Source organism: Hordeum vulgare, chromosome 3H, assembly GCF_904849725.1.
Source record: "Hordeum vulgare subsp. vulgare chromosome 3H, MorexV3_pseudomolecules_assembly, whole genome shotgun sequence".
Classification (NCBI taxonomy): Eukaryota; Viridiplantae; Streptophyta; class Magnoliopsida; order Poales; family Poaceae; genus Hordeum; species Hordeum vulgare.
Genome location: NC_058520.1, coordinates 102058364 through 102075594, shown reverse-complemented (window position 1 = coordinate 102075594; position 17231 = coordinate 102058364). Strand labels below are relative to the sequence as shown.

General features: G+C 43.9%; 2 protein-coding genes across 2 annotated transcripts; both read left to right on the top strand.

Annotated features, from left to right (window-relative positions):
- The first annotated feature begins 251 nt into the window (after positions 1-251).
- LOC123443132 (protein DJ-1 homolog B-like) lies at positions 252-4786 on the top strand. The gene is made up of 7 exons (XM_045119406.1): positions 252-885; positions 1084-1233; positions 1338-1520; positions 1960-2040; positions 3527-3730; positions 3815-3955; positions 4124-4786. The coding sequence occupies exons 1-7, from the start codon at positions 577-579 to the stop codon at positions 4322-4324; spliced, it is 1269 nt and encodes a 422-aa protein (XP_044975341.1). The 5' UTR covers positions 252-576; the 3' UTR covers positions 4325-4786.
- Positions 4787-7261: 2475 nt separating this feature from the next.
- LOC123443131 (transcription factor bHLH30-like) lies at positions 7262-16942 on the top strand. Its single transcript, XM_045119405.1, has 2 exons — positions 7262-8658; positions 16011-16942. Exons 1-2 carry the CDS (start codon positions 8368-8370, stop codon positions 16476-16478), a joined length of 759 nt encoding a protein of 252 aa, XP_044975340.1. The 5' UTR covers positions 7262-8367; the 3' UTR covers positions 16479-16942.
- The last annotated feature ends 289 nt before the right edge of the window (positions 16943-17231 follow it).

Below are 17231 nucleotides of genomic sequence, written 5' to 3'. Positions count from 1 at the left end.
CATTAATTATATATTATCTAGTATTGAAAATGAGTGTCATGTAAAAACATTTTTAAAAATGATGCAAATTATACATCTAACGTTTTTACATCTCAAAAATACATAAATACCGGGTTTTCTTGAACCTTCCTTCTCAGTCCAGACTCGCATGTTCCTTGCCCCAACAGGAGTCACTCATTGTTTTTTTGTTATCCACAAACAGAAATTGCACGACAAGAAGTAGAAGAAGCATACCACCAACCGAGTACAGCGCATGATCCACTACCGCTACTCTATCCAGCAAAACCGACGGCGACCGAAGAAGACTCGCTGACACACACGACGGCAACCGCATTTCCATCTAGAAAAAGCGACGGCAAGTCAGCACTCAGCACGCTCAAGAACGGGAATCAATCCTCTCAAAAAGGGTGAAGAGAACGGGAATCAAGGCTACTCGCAGTCGCAGCAGCCCCAACTACTCGGAAGAAAACAAAGCGAGCCAAGAAGGCGAGGATCCCACTCTCGCCTCGGCATCGCACCACCTTTCCGCGGAGCAAGGCAAGAATCATCGCCCCGCGATCCCCGGCCGGATTCCCGATGGCCTCCTCGCTGGCGAGGCGGGCCGTCTCTTACCGCCGCCTGCTCCTCTCCCGCGCCTTCGCAGCCGCCGCCCGCCCGGCCAAGCGGGTGCTCGTGCCGGTCGCGGCCGGCACGGAGCCGGTCGAGGCGGCCGCCACGGCCGACGTCCTCAACCGAGCTGGCGCAAGGGTCACCGTCGCGACCGTCGCCTCCGCGCCGGCCGGGGACGAGGGCCTCCTCGTGGAGGCCGCCTACGGGGTCAAGCTCGTCGCCGACGCCCGCGTCGCCGACCTCGAAGGCGAGGCCTTCGACCTCATCGCCCTGCCGGTGCGTCCACCACTCCCCTCTCCGACCACAATCTACATCTTCTCCCAAATCAGCCTTTTTCTTTTCCCTGAATCAATCAACAACCGCCTACTCTGCCTGCCTAACTGTTCCATTGGCGTTCGCGCTCGCTCGCTGCAACCTCAAAGATGTTGATACACATGGCCTGATCATTTGGTATTGCTGCTTAATTCGGTGTAGGGCGGGATGCCGGGATCAACTAATCTCAGAGACTGTAAAGTGCTCGAGAAGATGGTCAAGATGCATGCAGAGAAGGGGGAACTCTACGGCGCCATTTGCGCTGCGCCCGCGGTGACGTTGGCCCATTGGGGCATGCTCAAAGGTTTAAAGGTGAATAATTCGTCAGCGTTTATGATCAGTTGACTGTTGTGAGGGTGGTCTTGGTGGAAAGATGAATTGTATTCACAAATTGCTGTCGTGCTTTGTTACCTCAGGCGACTTGCTACCCGTCATTCATGGAGAAGTTCACTTCTGAAGTGATCCCTGTGAACTCCAGGGTGGTGGTGGATAGAAATGTGGTGACCAGCCAGGGTCCAGGAACAGCAATCGAGTTTGCTCTTGCTTTGGTGGAGCAGCTATATGACAAGGAGAAGATGGAGGAGGTTGCTGGACCTTTGGTGAGCTATAAACTGCAGCACCCTATATCTGCTTCTTTTTGCTGTGTTACTGATTTTTTGTTATTAATAACATGGCAATTCCTATATATGATTCTGTGCCATAAACGATATTTGTTCACATTAGTAATACCTGCAAATAATTTATACCTATGGTGATTTCACGTGAACCAGTTATCTGAATGGGTTATTGCCTCACCTTACAACTTACAAATAGTGCACACTGGAATTATGTTTAGGTCTACAGGGCTGGTAGTATGATCTAATGTGCTAACAGAGGCACCCTTTCATCTACTATCCTTAAAAGACTAAAACCATCTATTGACCTCTGTTAATAAGATCCTACAATTTATTTGTATTCTGGAATTGAATTTATTGGGTTCAAATTTCATCAATCTCAGTGACTCAAACTTGCATTATCTGGTGTTTTGTTTTCATTTAGTATGTCCGCCCTCAACATGGAGCCGAGTATACCATCGAAGAGCTTAATTCGATTGAATGGAAATGCAGTGGTACACCTCAGGTATGAGATGAAATTGAATTCCACTTGTTAAGAAAAGGATTTCCATGCATCTTAGGTTGCCTTCTGCCTTTCTTCCATAGACAACTCATGTACTTTATATTACATCTGTTTACAAACATTTTAGCAAAGGTGGCATATTGCAGCCTGCTTGTGATTACAAACCTTTTGTTAATGTTAGCAATAAGACAACATATTCAGATGTTTCTTAAACCTATTAGTAATAACTAAAATCGTATTTGTGGATCTGGTTGTTCATTAAATATAAATTCCTGGTTTATGTAAGAAGGAAGTGGTATGTTAATGTCATAAATAATTAGTTACAAACGGTCATTGGTGTAAGCAGCTTATTGTAAACTTCCACTTATATGATCAATGGTGCATTTATTTGGGTAGTGTGGGGGAGGAGAGGCACAGAAGCATGTAGCATAGTCGGGTTACCACTCAATGCAAGGCCCTATATGTTCTTATGTAAACCATTCATAGTTCAGGAACGCATGTCTTCAGTTGGCAACTAATTTGGCTCATATTGAATTATTAAGCAAGAAACGTGTTGACATTAAATATCTCTACTATTGAAGGGGAGTTTGTTAGTTTCGCTTCTATCGCTTCCACCCCTCCCAATCGATATATGCCCCCTCCCACCAATTGTTTTTTCCAACCCACGCGATAACCCTCATTTTTTTTATTCCAAACCGACCAACCACCTTCTCGTTTCTGGGGGGAAAATCCCTTGCAAAGCAATCAACAGAAATCAATTAAACGCCAATAGCAAGAAATCCCTTGCAAGTAAACAACAAAATCAACTCTAGTTGTAATAGACAATCCCAATCACATCATATCTTTCCTTAACTTTGCCTATGGATTCCCTTCCCACAGCATATCTCAATCTCAACCCAATCAAAAAAATTCTACACTGAACCAATAGAATAAAGTTGCCCTGTTGCAACGCACGGGTATTTAGCTAGTGAGAAAATAGAACATGAGTCAATAACAAGACAATAAAACCGTAGGATTTGATATGATGGCCTGATGCCTGACCTTGGAGGATATGGGAGGTGCCGATCCAGCAAGAGAAACCAATGTACAGATGACTTGATCTGGAGCAGCAGGCGTCACACGTGTAAGGCAGCACCTTCAAGCCGATCGAAGGAAGACCAAAAATGCAGCAGAGCAGCCGCGAGCGGCATCGATGTAGAGATTGGAGGAAGACCGAAAAAAATATCGATCTGAGCAGCACGAGTTGCAACGTGTGGTGGAGACCCTAAAACCTAGGCTCTGATATCATGTTGGAATAGCAACTTGTATTACTAGGAGGGCAAAGCCACCATATATATGATGTACACGAGGATGTCAAAAGGCAAGAATACAAAAGGCCAAAGGCCATCACAATATAACTCTAACAATGCTAACACTTCCCTGTTCTAGAGTTTAATCTGAGTTGAGTTTGATATACATGTGATTTTTTTTCCTGTAATATCCCTTGCAGATTCTTGTGCCAGTTGCTAATGGTTCAGAGGAAATTGAAGCTCTTAATTTAATAGATGTCCTGCGTAGAGCAGGCGCAAATGTTACAGTTGCGTCAGTTGAGGATACCCTGCAAATCGTGACCCGGCGTCACAAGTTTAATCTGATAGCTGACATGATGTTGGACGAAGCTGCTAAAATGGAATTTGATCTGATTGTCATGCCGGTACAGACCTGTTGAGGTATTCATTTATTTGTCTAGTGGTATTCTTAAGAGCACTTCACTTACACTGGTGTATATTGTATCCAGGGCGGTCTGTCAGGTGCTCAAAAGTTTGCTTGTACAGACAAACTTGTTGATTTACTGAAAAAGCAGGCAGGATCTGGTAAACCCTATGGTGCAATATGTGCTTCCCCAGCTCATGTCCTCGAGCCCCACGGTTTACTAAAGGTAGTGTGATGACAAATTTGCACATCATGTGTGTTAAAATTCATTATGCTCCTATGGAATCTTGTTTCATCTAGAGATAGCAGTAAAGACACTATTCCAAATTTTGGAGAAAACATTTTAGTATAACTTTTGAGCTGATCTAACTTGGAAGATTTTCCATCATTGTAGGGGAAGAAGGCGACGGCATTTCCACCCATGGCGCACCTGCTTACAGACCAGAGCCTATGTGAGAACAGGGTTGTGATTGACGGTAATCTTATCACCAGCAGAGCCCCAGGGACTGCGACAGAGTTCGCCCTGGCTATTGTTGAGAAGCTATTTGGTCGAGAGAAAGCGGTCGGTATAGCGAAGGAGTTTGTTTTCATGTGATAACAAACTGAGTTGGTGCTGTGTGCAGTGCAAAGTGCAAACTGTGTGGATAACCAAAACTCTGTGTACATCATGCCTGCGCTCGTAAGAACTGTGTGTGCATTTACTGGAACTACAGAAGCATACCGTAAACATGTTTACAGTGAATGTACAACATACTTTCCATGCGCAAATGGAGTTATCATCTTAGCTTCGTCGAGGAAAAACTGAGAAACTGCAGTAAGTCACACTTTCATCAATTGTTAATAAGCTGTTTGGTCAAGATAATCTGTTCGCCTCGCCCTTATCGTTGATGTCGTGGTATATGTATCATAGCCTGTATACTAAAACGTTGCTGTTTTGCGGTGCATTGCAGTTGTCTGTTGTTAACACCTATGTACTTGTGGCCGTAGTACATCTGTGTAAGGATCTACCAAGGGCACAGATAAAAACACCAAGGGATGGTTTTTACCTTTGCGACAATACCTTTTTCTTTCCATTGAACTGTGCTATCTCTGTGCAGACTCCATTGCTTGTGATTTGTGAGTTATATGCTTTGTTCTCTCTCCCTGAATCACCATTTCTACACTTGGGATCGGTTGCAACTTCCACAACGCCTGAGAAAAGCCTACTTAATGTTCATCTGTGGAATGAATACCTAGGCAAGAATGAAACGCCATCAGTGAATAAATTAGGAATGAAAGGAAGTGGCATATTTCTCCTTGTGTTGGATGGAACTAGGAGTAGAATGATAGGTGGATATGGCTCACATTTACTTTAGGCGACTAAATGAAAGGTGACACAGTTCAGTCTATGACCAGATCCCTGCCTGAGATGCTTATTGCACTCGTTTCTGTGTGTCTGAAGTGGTTGTAGCATTCATCCACACTTTCTAGGCATTGTTCAACTGCAAATTCATGCACCTTCATCTGTGGTTTGCCTCTTTACCAAGGATTCGTGTCTTTTTTGTTTAACCTTGTGAGTTCTGATTGACTACTAAAAAGATCCGTGCCTGGTATCTTTCATGAAATAGCCCCATTGCCAGGGTATCCATTTTTTAGCACTGCATAATGCACTTTTGGTGAAGTGCTTTGGTGCTTTTACTGTGGCACTCTTTGCATATCCTAAGGTTGTGTTGTGTGTACCATCCTGCGGAAAAATGATAGATGACAACGACAGCACAAATGGTTCGACTGATTTATTAGCTGCTGCTTCCCAAAATTCTCAAGCACTGTGATCACTTTCTAAGGCTAAAAAAAGCCAAGACACTTTCACTAATATAAAAATTCCACTAGAAAAGGAAGGTGAGTACAACACTCCTTTTAAACATTCCAATGAAGACAGGTTTATTTCTGCTTACCCAATGAAGACAAGTTGACGCCACGACAGCAATGCTCAAAATTAAATTCTGCAACACATGGTTCTAAAAGGGCCAGGTGTTCAAGATTATCCCTGAAGGAATTATTATCTTGTCCCTTGTTGCTGTCAGCTTTGAGCTGCCCAACCAATCACTTTTGCTGCCTTGTGACAGAAACTCGTCTACAGAAGATGACAAGCAGCACCCTACTTGTTCCAGTGATTCAATCACTAATGTTGGCACTCCTACAAGTGCCAGTTCCAAAGAAGAAACCTCCAGTAAAAAAGAACTTATCGCAGATGGTGGTAGAACTCATGTATGATGCATCCTGCCATCCAATAATTAGCCACGTTTTACGCCGCACCGACTGCAAAGTGGACTGTCTCCTTCCTCCTGTCTTCGTCTTCGTGCTCGACCTAAGCGGGCATAGGACTCAAAATCCTCTTTCGCTGATGATCGTCGCGCTATCGGTAGCACTTCCCTTTGATAGTTCATGCCAAGCAAGGTTCATGCACCTGTGGTCAGGCATGTATACCCTGTAATTCTACATCCACACATCTTAAAGATTTGTACACTAGGTCAAACAAAAAAGAAATGGGTTCGGTCATCTCTCAAGAACATCTTGCTTGTTTAATGGATGAGGGGACTCATTTTTCAATCCAAACATCTTGTCACGAATTATTATAGGCTTATGAGGACGACTTGAGAATCAGAATGTCATGCGGAACACTTGGGCTACAGCCAAGTAAAAGGGTTGAAGTGGCAACATCAAGAAGTCCAGAGCTGGTGGGTTGGCCGGAAAGATAATCGCAAAAAACAAATTGCAGGGCGTATAGAAAATATATTCAATCAGTTGAACAACCAAAGTAATACTTGCACATTCATTTTATGTATTCTATCCACTAGATATGTTATTCAAAATGGCAACGGGAGAATAAAAAAAGGGTTACAAGATATGCATAAGATATACGTAAGGTGTTGCGCTGCAAACCAACACTGCAACGGCACCAAATGCCTAGTCACCAAGGTTGTGACAGTTTTGATTACCTGAATTTTTACAGTAGGGTTGCGAATCATAGAATCGGCGTGTAATCTAGGATGAGAAGTTGAAGGATTGATACGGCGTCGATAGGATCCGCCCAGTCAATCTATGGTACTCCCTCTGTAAACTAATATAAAAGTGTTTAGATAACTAAAATAGTGATCTAAACGCTTTTATATTAGTTTACCGAGGGAATACTAATATAGAAACCTAGATCTTTTTCCAATGTAACTTTTGTAATGTTGCTATCAGCAGTTAAATTTGACGATTGGGGCACTGAACAGTCACTTGAACCTAATAAAATTTGGTGGCAAAAGTCATGCTTACAACGGAAAAAAAAAAGTTACCGCTCTTGTTTTTCCATGATGATGTCAGTGAAGTGGTACAGAAATCCTGGTGGCACCATCTGGAACCAGGACAAGAAAAATTCTACCCAAACAAAGAGCCAAGTACAGTAGTAGCCAATCAAGCAAGCAACCAAAAAACAAATCTTTTTGACAAGCAAATTAATAAGCAAGCGTAGAATTTGCACAGCGTGTCCTTATCCTGTGTGTCAAACCAAATTTAGAAAAACAAGAACGAATCAGAGGCATACACATGACAAGCTGCAGACGACCCCTCTTCCCAATCCTTGAAAAACCAACGGGTTGGGTGGTCTTCTTCTTCCTCCGAGCTCCACAGCATCCCACTCTTCTTCTCCTTCCTCTCCACGCGGAATTTTCCGAGGAAGAGATCCACAATCTAAAGAGCCTACCTATCGCCAAGAAACCGAGAGTAAAAGCAGACACGTATTGCTTCCATCTGCGTGAGAAGAGAATAGAAGATGATCCCGTTTATAGAGCAGAGGAGTTCCGAGTTGATCTAGCTGCGCCAGCCCTCGAGCACAAGCCCATCGACGGCGACGATGGAAGCGCGCGGCGGCACGCCGAGGACCGAGTCCGACGCCGGCGGGAGCAGGGTGGAGTCCGAGCAGAGGAAGCTACGGCGCGTCGAGCTGCCCTCCTGGTCCTGCCCTCCCAACCGGCCTCCGGGCACCTGAGCTTGCCCGGTGTTCTTCTCGTCTTGTGCTTCCTCCTCTTTCGATTTGTGTCCCTACTCCTACGGTTCGTGAACAGTCCTTGAGGGAACAAGCTACGGTCCTTGTGTTCTGCTCCTTGTCGTGTCTGATCCTGCCCTCCCGCGGCTCTGCTTTTCCTGTGATCTCGTTGGAAGCTTTGCTCCCCAAGGGTCTCGCTCTCGCCATTTCTGAGGCGATTGACCTTGGGAGAAGGTCTTCGGCTTGCCTTGCCTGGACCACCGTGTTCTTGGGAACCAGGCCGTCGGTCGGTCCCGCCGTTGTTTCCTTCCTGTTGGCTTCCGTTGTCTGCGCTTGCGGCTGCTGCAGGTCAACATATTTCTTGGGAAACACAGGTGCTTGCCGCGCTTTGGAGCCTGCTCCTCCCTCGTCGCTGTCGCGAAGATCTGCGACATTCGGGACGACACGCACAGGCGTGAGCTCGGTTCTTGGCCCTGCTGCCTTGCCAACCGCAGTTGAGGAAACCATATTCTGGTCTGACCCCTGGCTCTGTCTGGCATTTCATTTTCACCTCCACGGTCTCTCTGTCGCTGCAGCTTCATCCGGTACGCTCTCGATCTTGCGTCCTTTGGCCTCGTGGGACGATCGAGATGAACTCCGGTCCGTTCAGCGGCGCGGTGGGGCTCTACGATGGGTTTTACGGTGGTTTCGTCGGCGGGCATGAACATGAACATGAACATGAACATGGCTTCAGCCAGCGGCTGGGAGCGTCGACGTCGGGGGAGCCGGGCGCGGCGGACGTGCAGAAGAGGAAGGGAGGAGGGCGGGAGGAGAAGGCGGCGACGGCCCTCAGGAGCCACAGCGAAGCGGAGCGGCGGCGGAGGGAGAGGATCAACGCGCACCTCGCCACGCTCCGGAGCATGGTCCCCTGCACCCACAAGGTGAGTCCCTTCTCCTTCTCCTTCTCCTTGTCGCCAATTTCCTTTTTTTTCTTCCAGTTGAATTATTCCACCGTTGCAATATGCGGATTTTAGAAGAGTCCAGGGGTGAAAAGCAACAGTTTTTTTTTTGCGCTGATGAAAAGCGACAGTTAGGGCTCCTTTGATTCAAAAGAATTTCATCAGATTTTTATAGAGAATTAGGATTCTTAGAAAGTTCTCATGCATTGGTCGTTTTATTCATAGGATTACGATTGAATTTAACAGAAACTTTTTCTGAGGATTTTCTTTTTCTGCTACTCCCTCCATCTCGAAATAAGTGTCTTAAGCTTAGTTCAATTTTATACTAGAGCTAGTATAAAATTGAGACAGTTATTTTAAAACAGAGAAAATAGATTTTATAGAAAATCTAACATCCACTCTAATATCTTCGAAAAACTATTTTGTTTTACCTGGGTTGCAATAAGAAAACTGAACACATATAGGAATCGAATGGGCATGACAGTTCAATCATGTGCTTTTTATATTCCTGTATTTTTGCAATCCTGCGAATTTGAAAAGGCACTTATTATATGTTTTGCACACAAACATTCATGTTACATTTTTAGAAAGTGATGTTATTAAAGCATCAAGATGGTACATAATGATAAACTCAGCCACTAATAAGATATGACAAGTCAGCAATAACATAGCCAACACATACGAGCACAACACTTTCTTTTTGAATTTTCGACGGAGGGGGTGTTCCTCACCTGTTTTTTTACTAAAACGGGCTTAAATCTCGAGATGGTTTTACAACAACCAGACATGAGCCGTCAAGCGAGAGATACACAAAGGGAGTGGAAGAGCTAGGTGGAACTTCGTCTGTACGGGACAAGACGGTGATTCAGGCATCTACATCACGCCGACAATCCACCTCCAGCTTGCTCGCCAAAGAGAAATATCATTCCATAAGCACTTGTAAAGAAGGGGTAGAGAGGACACGAGCCCGCGGAAAACCGCCCCGTTCTGATGCTTCCAAAGATGCCAACATCAGAGAAGGCTGAAGGTGGAGGAATGCATCACCAAAGCGCCAGCCCTTTTTTATTTTTGCACACGTTTGTATAATTCATGGATTTACTAATAAGACTCCACGCCCACGTTGTACTACATAATAGCGGAGAGCTAGCTAGTCGCTCGCAAAAAATATGAATGACGCCTCTTGCGAAACTTTTTGTTGCGATTGTTTTTAAGGTTATACGGACACTCGAGCCCCATCTTCTAATTAATATCTAAAGGATTCTTAGGACTCTAAGGGAGCGAAGGTAGCGAGTCGGTTTTAATATTTTCACGATCTCCTGAAGAAGAAATACTCTCGGCCATTGAACAACCTACCCAAAATAAACAAGGCTATATTTATCAAATCTATTGGGCAGATCCACTATGCATGACATGCGAAGCGCATCGATTGAGGGAACAAAATAACATCGAAAAAGGATTTCGTTCAAACACTTTCTAGACTGACTCAAAGGGAAAGACAAATACTAGGAAAACCGTCGCGTTCTGATGTGGTTGTCGTCCTTTAGTCCTTGCAAAATCCTCCTAGTCGACTATTACCTTTTTTATTTTTACACATGATTTGTATAAGTCATGGATTTACTAATAAGACTCCAGGCCCAGGTCGTAGTACATAACAGCGGAGAGCTAGCTAGTCCCTCGCAAAAAATATGCATGACGCCTCTTGCGAACTTTTTGTTGCGATTGTGTTTGAGGTTATACGGACACTCGAACCCCATCTCCTAATTAATATCTAGAGGATTTTTAGGACTCTAAGGGAGCGATGGTAGCGAGTCGGTTTTAATATTTTCACGATCTCCTGAAGAAGAAATACTCTCGGCCATTGAACAACCTACCCAAAATAAACAAGGCTATATTTATCAAATCCATTGGACAGATCCACTATGCGTCGATTGAGGGAACAAAATAACATCGAGAAAGGATTCCGTTCAAACAATTTCTAGACAGGCTCGAAGGGAAAGACAAATACTAGGAAAACTGCCCCGTTCTGATGTGGTTGTCGTCATTCAGTCCTTGCAAAATCCTCCTAGTCGACTATTATCTTTTTTATTTTTGCACACGATTTGTATAATTCATGGATTTACTAATAAGACTCCAACCCAGGTCGTAGTACATAACAGCGGAGAGCTAGCTAGTCGCTCGTAAAAAATATGCATGACGCCTCTTGCGGAACTTTTTGTTGCGATTGTGTTTGAGGTTATACGGACACTCGAACCCCATCTCCTAATTAATATCTAGAGGATTTTTAGGACTCTAAGGGAGCGATGGTAGCAAGTCGGTTTTAATATTTTCACGATCTCCTAAAGAAGAAATACTCTCGGCCATTGAACAACCTACCCAAAATAAACAAGGCTATATTTATCAAATCCATTGGACAGATCCACTATATGTGGCATGCGAAGCGCATCGATTGAGGGAACAAAATAACATCGAGAAAGGATTTCGTTCAAACGCTTTCTAGACTGACTCGAAGGGAAAGACAAATACTAGGAAAACCGCCTCGTTCTGATGTGGCTGTCGTCCTTCAGTCCTTGCAAAATCCTCCTAGTCCACTATTACCTTTTTTATTTTTGCACACGATTTGTATAATTCATGGATTTACTAATAAGACTCCAACCTAGGTCGTAGTACATAACAGCGGAGAGCTAGCTAGTCGCTCGCAAAAAATATGCATGACCCGTCTTGCAGAACTTTTTGTTGCGATTGTGTTTGAGGTTATACGGACATTCGAACCCCATGTCTTAATTAATATCTAGAGGCTTCTTAGGATTCTAAGGGAGCGAAGGTAGCGAGTCGGTTTTAATATTTTCACATTAAACAACCTATCCAAAATAAACAAGGCTATATTTATCAAATTCATTGGACATATCCACTATGCATGGCATGCGAAGCGCATCGATTGAGGGAACAAAATAACATCGAGAAAGGATTTCATTCAAACGCTTTCTAGACTGACTCGAAGGGAAAGACAAATACTAGAAAAACCGCCCCGTTCTGATGTGGTTGTCGTCCTTCAGTCCCTGCAAAATCCTCCTAGTCGACTATTACCTTTTTTATTTTTGCACACGATTTGTATAATTCATGGGCATAACAGCCGAGAGCTAGCTAGTCGCTCGCAAAAAATATGCATGACCCGTCTTGCGAAACTTTTTGTTGCAATTGTGTTTGAGGTTATACGGACATTCGAACCCCATGTCTTAATTAATATCTAGAGGCTTCTTAGGACTCTAAGGGAGCGAAGGTAGCGAGTCGGTTTTAATATTTTCACGATCTCCTAAAGAAGAAATACTCTCGGCCATTGAACAACCTACCCAAAACAAACAAGGATATATTTATCAAATTCACTGGGCAGATCCACTATGTGTGGCATGCGAAGCGCATCGATTGAGAAAACAAAATAACATCGAAAGAGGATTTCGTTCAAACACTTTCTAGACTGACTCGAAGGTAAAGACAAATACTAGAAAATCCGCCCCGTTCTGATGTGATTGTCGTCCTTCAGTCCCTGCAAAATCCTCCTAGTCGACTATTACCTTTTCAATTTTCGCACACGATTTGTATAATTCATGGATTTACTAATAAGACTCTAGGCCCAGGTCGCAGTACATAACAGCGAAGAGCTAGCTAGTCGCTCGCAAAAAATATGCATGACGCGTCTTGAGGAACTTTTTGTTGCGATATTGTTTGAGGTTATACGGACAGTCGAACACCATCTCCTAATTAATATCTAGAGGATTCTTAGGACTCTAAGGGAGCGAAGGTAGCGAGTCGATTTTGATATTTTCACGATCTCGTGAAGAAGAAAACTCTTGGTAGTTCTATTGCATTGGTCGTTTTATTCATAGGATTATGATTGAATTTAACAGAAACTCTTTCTAAGGATTTTCTTTTTCTACTACAGTATATTTTATAAAAAATCTAACATCCACTCTAAAATCTTCAAAAAACTGTTTTGTTTTACCTTCGTTGCAATAAAAAAACTAAACTCATATAATGGGCATGACAGTTCAATCATGTGCTTTTTATATTCCTGTATTTTTGCAATCCTACGAATTTGAAAGGGCACTTATTATATGTAGTGCACACAAACATTCACGTTACATTTTTAGAAAGTGATGTTATTAAAGCATCAAGATGGTACAAAATGATAAACTCAGTCACTAATAAGATATGACAAGTCAGCAATAACATAGTCAACACATACGAGCACAACACTTTCTTTTTAAAATTTCGGAGGAGGGGGTGTCCCTTGCGTGAATTTTTACTAAAACGGGCTTAAATCTCGAGATGGTTTTACAACAAGAAGACATGGGTTGTCAAGCGAGAGATACACAAAATGAGGGGGCTAGGTGGAACTTCGTCAATACGGGACATGACGATTTTTCACGCATGTGCATCACGCCGACAATCCACCTGTAGCTTGCTCGTCATAGAGAAACATCATTCCGTAAGCACTTGTGAAGAAGGGGTAGAGAGGACACGAGCCCACGAAAAACCGCCCCGTTCAGATGCTTCCAAAGGTGACAACATCGGAGAAAGGTGAAGGTGGAGGAATGCATCATCGAAGAGCCCACGAAAGGGACAACCAGCCGATCCCAGAACTTAGCCACGAACGAGCAACCAAAAACCAAGTGATTGGTGGTCTCACAACGAGCGGGGCAAAGCGGGCAACCGACCCTCGTGGCCTTGAGGATTGTCTTCCTAGAAGAGTAACATTCACGACCGTCGTCCTAGGAAAGTTCCACCTGGTGCCTCTTATCTTCATGGCGATGCACATTCCATCGCCAACAAGTTCTTTGTCATCGATAAAGAGATGAGGGTTCGAAACTCCAAAAACACAGTCCTATGCCTGTCACCTAAACCATCTCACGGATTTTTACCTGGAGAAGGAACAAAGTGAAAGCATAGCATCATGAGAAACGTGAAGACAAACACATGTGAGAGACTGACTGATGCTCATAAACGCCGTCATGGATGGATCTTCGGTTTTTCACCTAAAGTCAAGACTAGTCCACATGTTGAAGTTGCGTGGAAGAACTATAGGCTCCAAGTATGCAAGGCGACATGGAAAAAACGGACGACTGTGTGGCTATCTGTCCAAACACAATTCGTCGTCCTCGTGTGGAATGTATACTTGTTTGGCACTACATATTCGTGATTAGTCTAAGGGACCCCAGATCCAACAAATCTTATTCTATGTCTTAACTCATATAGGACCCCAAATCACATAGCCTTAGTGGGTCTAAGCCGTTTATTTTTCTCTCATGCTTTTGTTGGCTTTTGTTTCTATTTTCCTCTTTTGGATTCCTTCTAATTTTCTGTTAGTTGCTACTATTACTATGGAGGGGAACTTTTGAAACCTGGGTGTATATAGACCATATGCAAAAAAAAATGCAATTCAACAAAAAGTCCAAAAACTCTGCAAATATTTTTGAAATAAACTTTACCTTTCATTATACTTGTAAAAAAATCCACAAAAATAAAATTACACATTGACTTCTTTTCAGAAAAGGATAATTTTTTGGTCAAAATAATGTGAACAGTGACTTATAATAGCAAATAAATTTTGCCTTTTTTCAGAATTCAATATTGATTTTTTTGTGAAAATATATATACTAGTGCAAAACAAAGTCAAGTTTAATCTAAAAATACTTCGAAACTATTTTGACTTTTTAATTAATTATTAAAAAATCACATATAAGGTGCATAAACAACCAGGAACCAAAATGTATTTCCCCTATTACTATTATTATTATTACTACTGCTACTACTTTTTCTTTGAAGAAACTACTACTACTACTATTATTATGCTTTAATTTTTATGGGTAAAATTGGCCCAACCCAATTGGGCAAATCTGTCTTAGCGTAAGATAGACCCCAAGTCGCATACCCCCTTTTTTGGCTTTCTGCTGGTTTTCTGTTACTTATTATTACTATTTTTGTGGTCTAACTTTTATTGGTAATACATGAAGAACTTTTTAAGTCTATAATTTTTTTGTAAAAAAAATATAGTGCAACATATTAATAATGTATTAACTTTTTAGAAAAAAAACATATTTGTAATGAAGAGTATTAAATAAAAAATATCGAATATAAGAGAAATGACGATGTTTGGGCTGCCCGTAAAGCCCCTCCTACGATTTGCCGCCCTGGTGGAGAGCGTTTATTTTAACGGCCTTATTAGAAATCCCAGTTAAACGGGTGTTGCCCGTTTGGTTTGGGTAGCTAGGTGGTTGGCCATGGGCGTTGGCCCGCTTCGTTTGGGTACCGAAAAAAGGGAGTAACTAGTTAGCGAGCACTCCTTCAGGAGCCTCCTAGCGATTACTTCCGTGCGTCGTCATTTGATGCGTTCTTAGTCGCCGCCACGTATCGCGTTTTGAGTGTTCCCTTCGTTTTTTTATTTTTTTATTTTTTCCGCACGTGTTTTCGGTTTTTTAGAGTGGTTTTTTCCAGGCTTTTTTCGCATGACCGTGCCTCTCGTAAAAGGGAAAAAACACGTTTTCTGTTCTTTTTTCCCCGCGGCAGGCACGATTTTGCTTCCGCGAGAGGTACGGTCATGCCTCTCGGAAAGGAGAAAACTCTTTTTTTTCGTGAGAGGCACAGTTTTGCTTCAGCGAGAGGCACGGTTTTTCAATCACAAGAGGCACGTCTCGGAAAGGGTAAAAAGTGTTTTTTGCTCTTTTTTTTCCGTGAGAGACACGGTTTTGCTTCCGCGGAAGGCACGGTCGTGCCCCTCGGAAAGGAAAAAACGCGTTTTTTGCTTTCTTTTTTTTCTATGAGGCATGATTTTGCTATCGCGAGAGGCATGGCCGTGCCTCTCGGGAAGGGAAAAAATGTGTTTTCTGTCTCACTTTTTTCCGTGAGGGACACGGTTTTACTATCGCGAGAGGCAGGATTTTGTTATCGCGAGAGACACGAAAAAACATCGGGTTTTTTCATGAAAAAAAAATTGTCAAAACCTATCAACATGGAAGATCTCGACGCGAGAACCAAATGATGAAAACAGTTCAAGATTTGAATGCACGGTTTAGGAGATAAAACGCTTTAAAAATACGAATTTATGAAAAAAGAAAAAAATTAGGTTGCGACAGATGACACGCATGTAATGCGTCATTTGCGAGAAAGTGGGAGTGATGGTTAAAAGCTGTAGTGATTTCGTCGAAAAAGGCTTTCGCCTCCCTGTTTGAATGGACGGCCCTTCAAATCCCGCTGCTTCGTCTACGTGCATGGTTAGGTTGAGAAACCGGCCCACACGGCACCAAAAACCTGATCCGTCGACATATTATTGGCTTTTGCAGATGGACAAGGCGGCGCTGCTCGCGGAGGTGATAAACCACGTGAAGAAGCTCAAGAGCGACGCGGCGCGGGTGGGCAAGCACTGCCCCGTCCCGTCCGGCGCCGACGAGGTCACCGTCGAGGTCGTCCAGCAATCGCAAGCATCCCCCCACCACTTGGTCGTCAAGGCGACGCTCAGCTGCGGCGACGGCTGCGCGGACCTCTTCGCCGACGTCAGGCGCGCGCTGCAGCCGCTCGCGCCGAGGGTCGTCGGCTCGGAGGTCACCACGCTGGGCGGGCGCGTCCGGATCACCGTGGCCATGTCGCGCGAGGGCGCCGTGACCGCGGCCTCGGTCCGCCAGGCGCTCGACTCGGTGCTCGACAAGGTCGCCAGCGCCGCCGCCGCCTTCGAGTTCTCCCCGAGGGACTCGCTCCTGGCCAGCAAACGCCGCCGGGTCTCGACGTTCGACTCCTCGAGCTCTTCTTCTTGAGACGGCCCGGCCAGCTTGGGAACGGACCGAGGACGAGGAGTAGCGCGCTTTGGTGCATGCATGCATGCTGGATTCATCCGGCTTCCTCGCGCACAGATTGTTCTGAGCCTGCGATGCAAAGATCGTACTACGACTTGACTTTTCATCGGTCGTGGCTCGTGGAGGTACCAAAGCCAAATGCCACGTGAACTGAACATTGCTTACTACTCCCTCCGTTTTAAAATATAAGACATTTTAGAGATTACACTAGGAGACTACATACGGAGCAAAATGAGTGAATCTACATTCTAAAATATGTCTATGTACATCCGTATGTAGTTCATAGTGCAATACATAAAAGGTCTTATATTTAGAAACGGAGGGAGTAGTAGTCGGTGCGGTGCTTGGGGTGATTGTCTTTAATTTGTATAAGGATTGGCATTTTTCAAGCTATTCAGACTTTTGAGTGCGACTTACAGTAGCTAGAATTTGTCCATTGTCCAACTGCAAAACTAATCTACCAGCCTCCAAGCATACGATTCTGTGTAGTGGAGGAGCACCTGCTTTCTTAGGATCTTTCAGAGGCGGAGATTTTTCCTGCATGCATGCGCATGCGCAGGACTCAGACCGAAGATGTTCCGTTTTTCGAAAAGGTAGACTGATGAAAATCAGTACAACTACCCCAAAAGAAAAGAAGCAGCAGCAATGTAATCTAGATTGGCTACATGTCCATGGATTTCGAATCTCTACTCCTACTTGTCACAAGTGATCCTT

Bases quoted from the DNA above. Each gene is read 5' to 3' on its own strand.
- LOC123443131 (XM_045119405.1), top strand. From the start codon at position 8,368: ATGAACTCCGGTCCGTTCAGCGGCGCGGTGGGGCTCTACGATGGGTTT. The intron at 8,659-16,010 runs GTGAGTCCCTTC...TGGCTTTTGCAG, and splicing joins TGGTCCCCTGCACCCACAAG to ATGGACAAGGCGGCGCTGCT.
- LOC123443132 (XM_045119406.1), top strand. From the start codon at position 577: ATGGCCTCCTCGCTGGCGAGGCGGGCCGTCTCTTACCGCCGCCTGCTC. The intron at 886-1,083 runs GTGCGTCCACCA...AATTCGGTGTAG, and splicing joins TCGACCTCATCGCCCTGCCG to GGCGGGATGCCGGGATCAAC. The intron at 3,956-4,123 runs GTAGTGTGATGA...CCATCATTGTAG, and splicing joins AGCCCCACGGTTTACTAAAG to GGGAAGAAGGCGACGGCATT.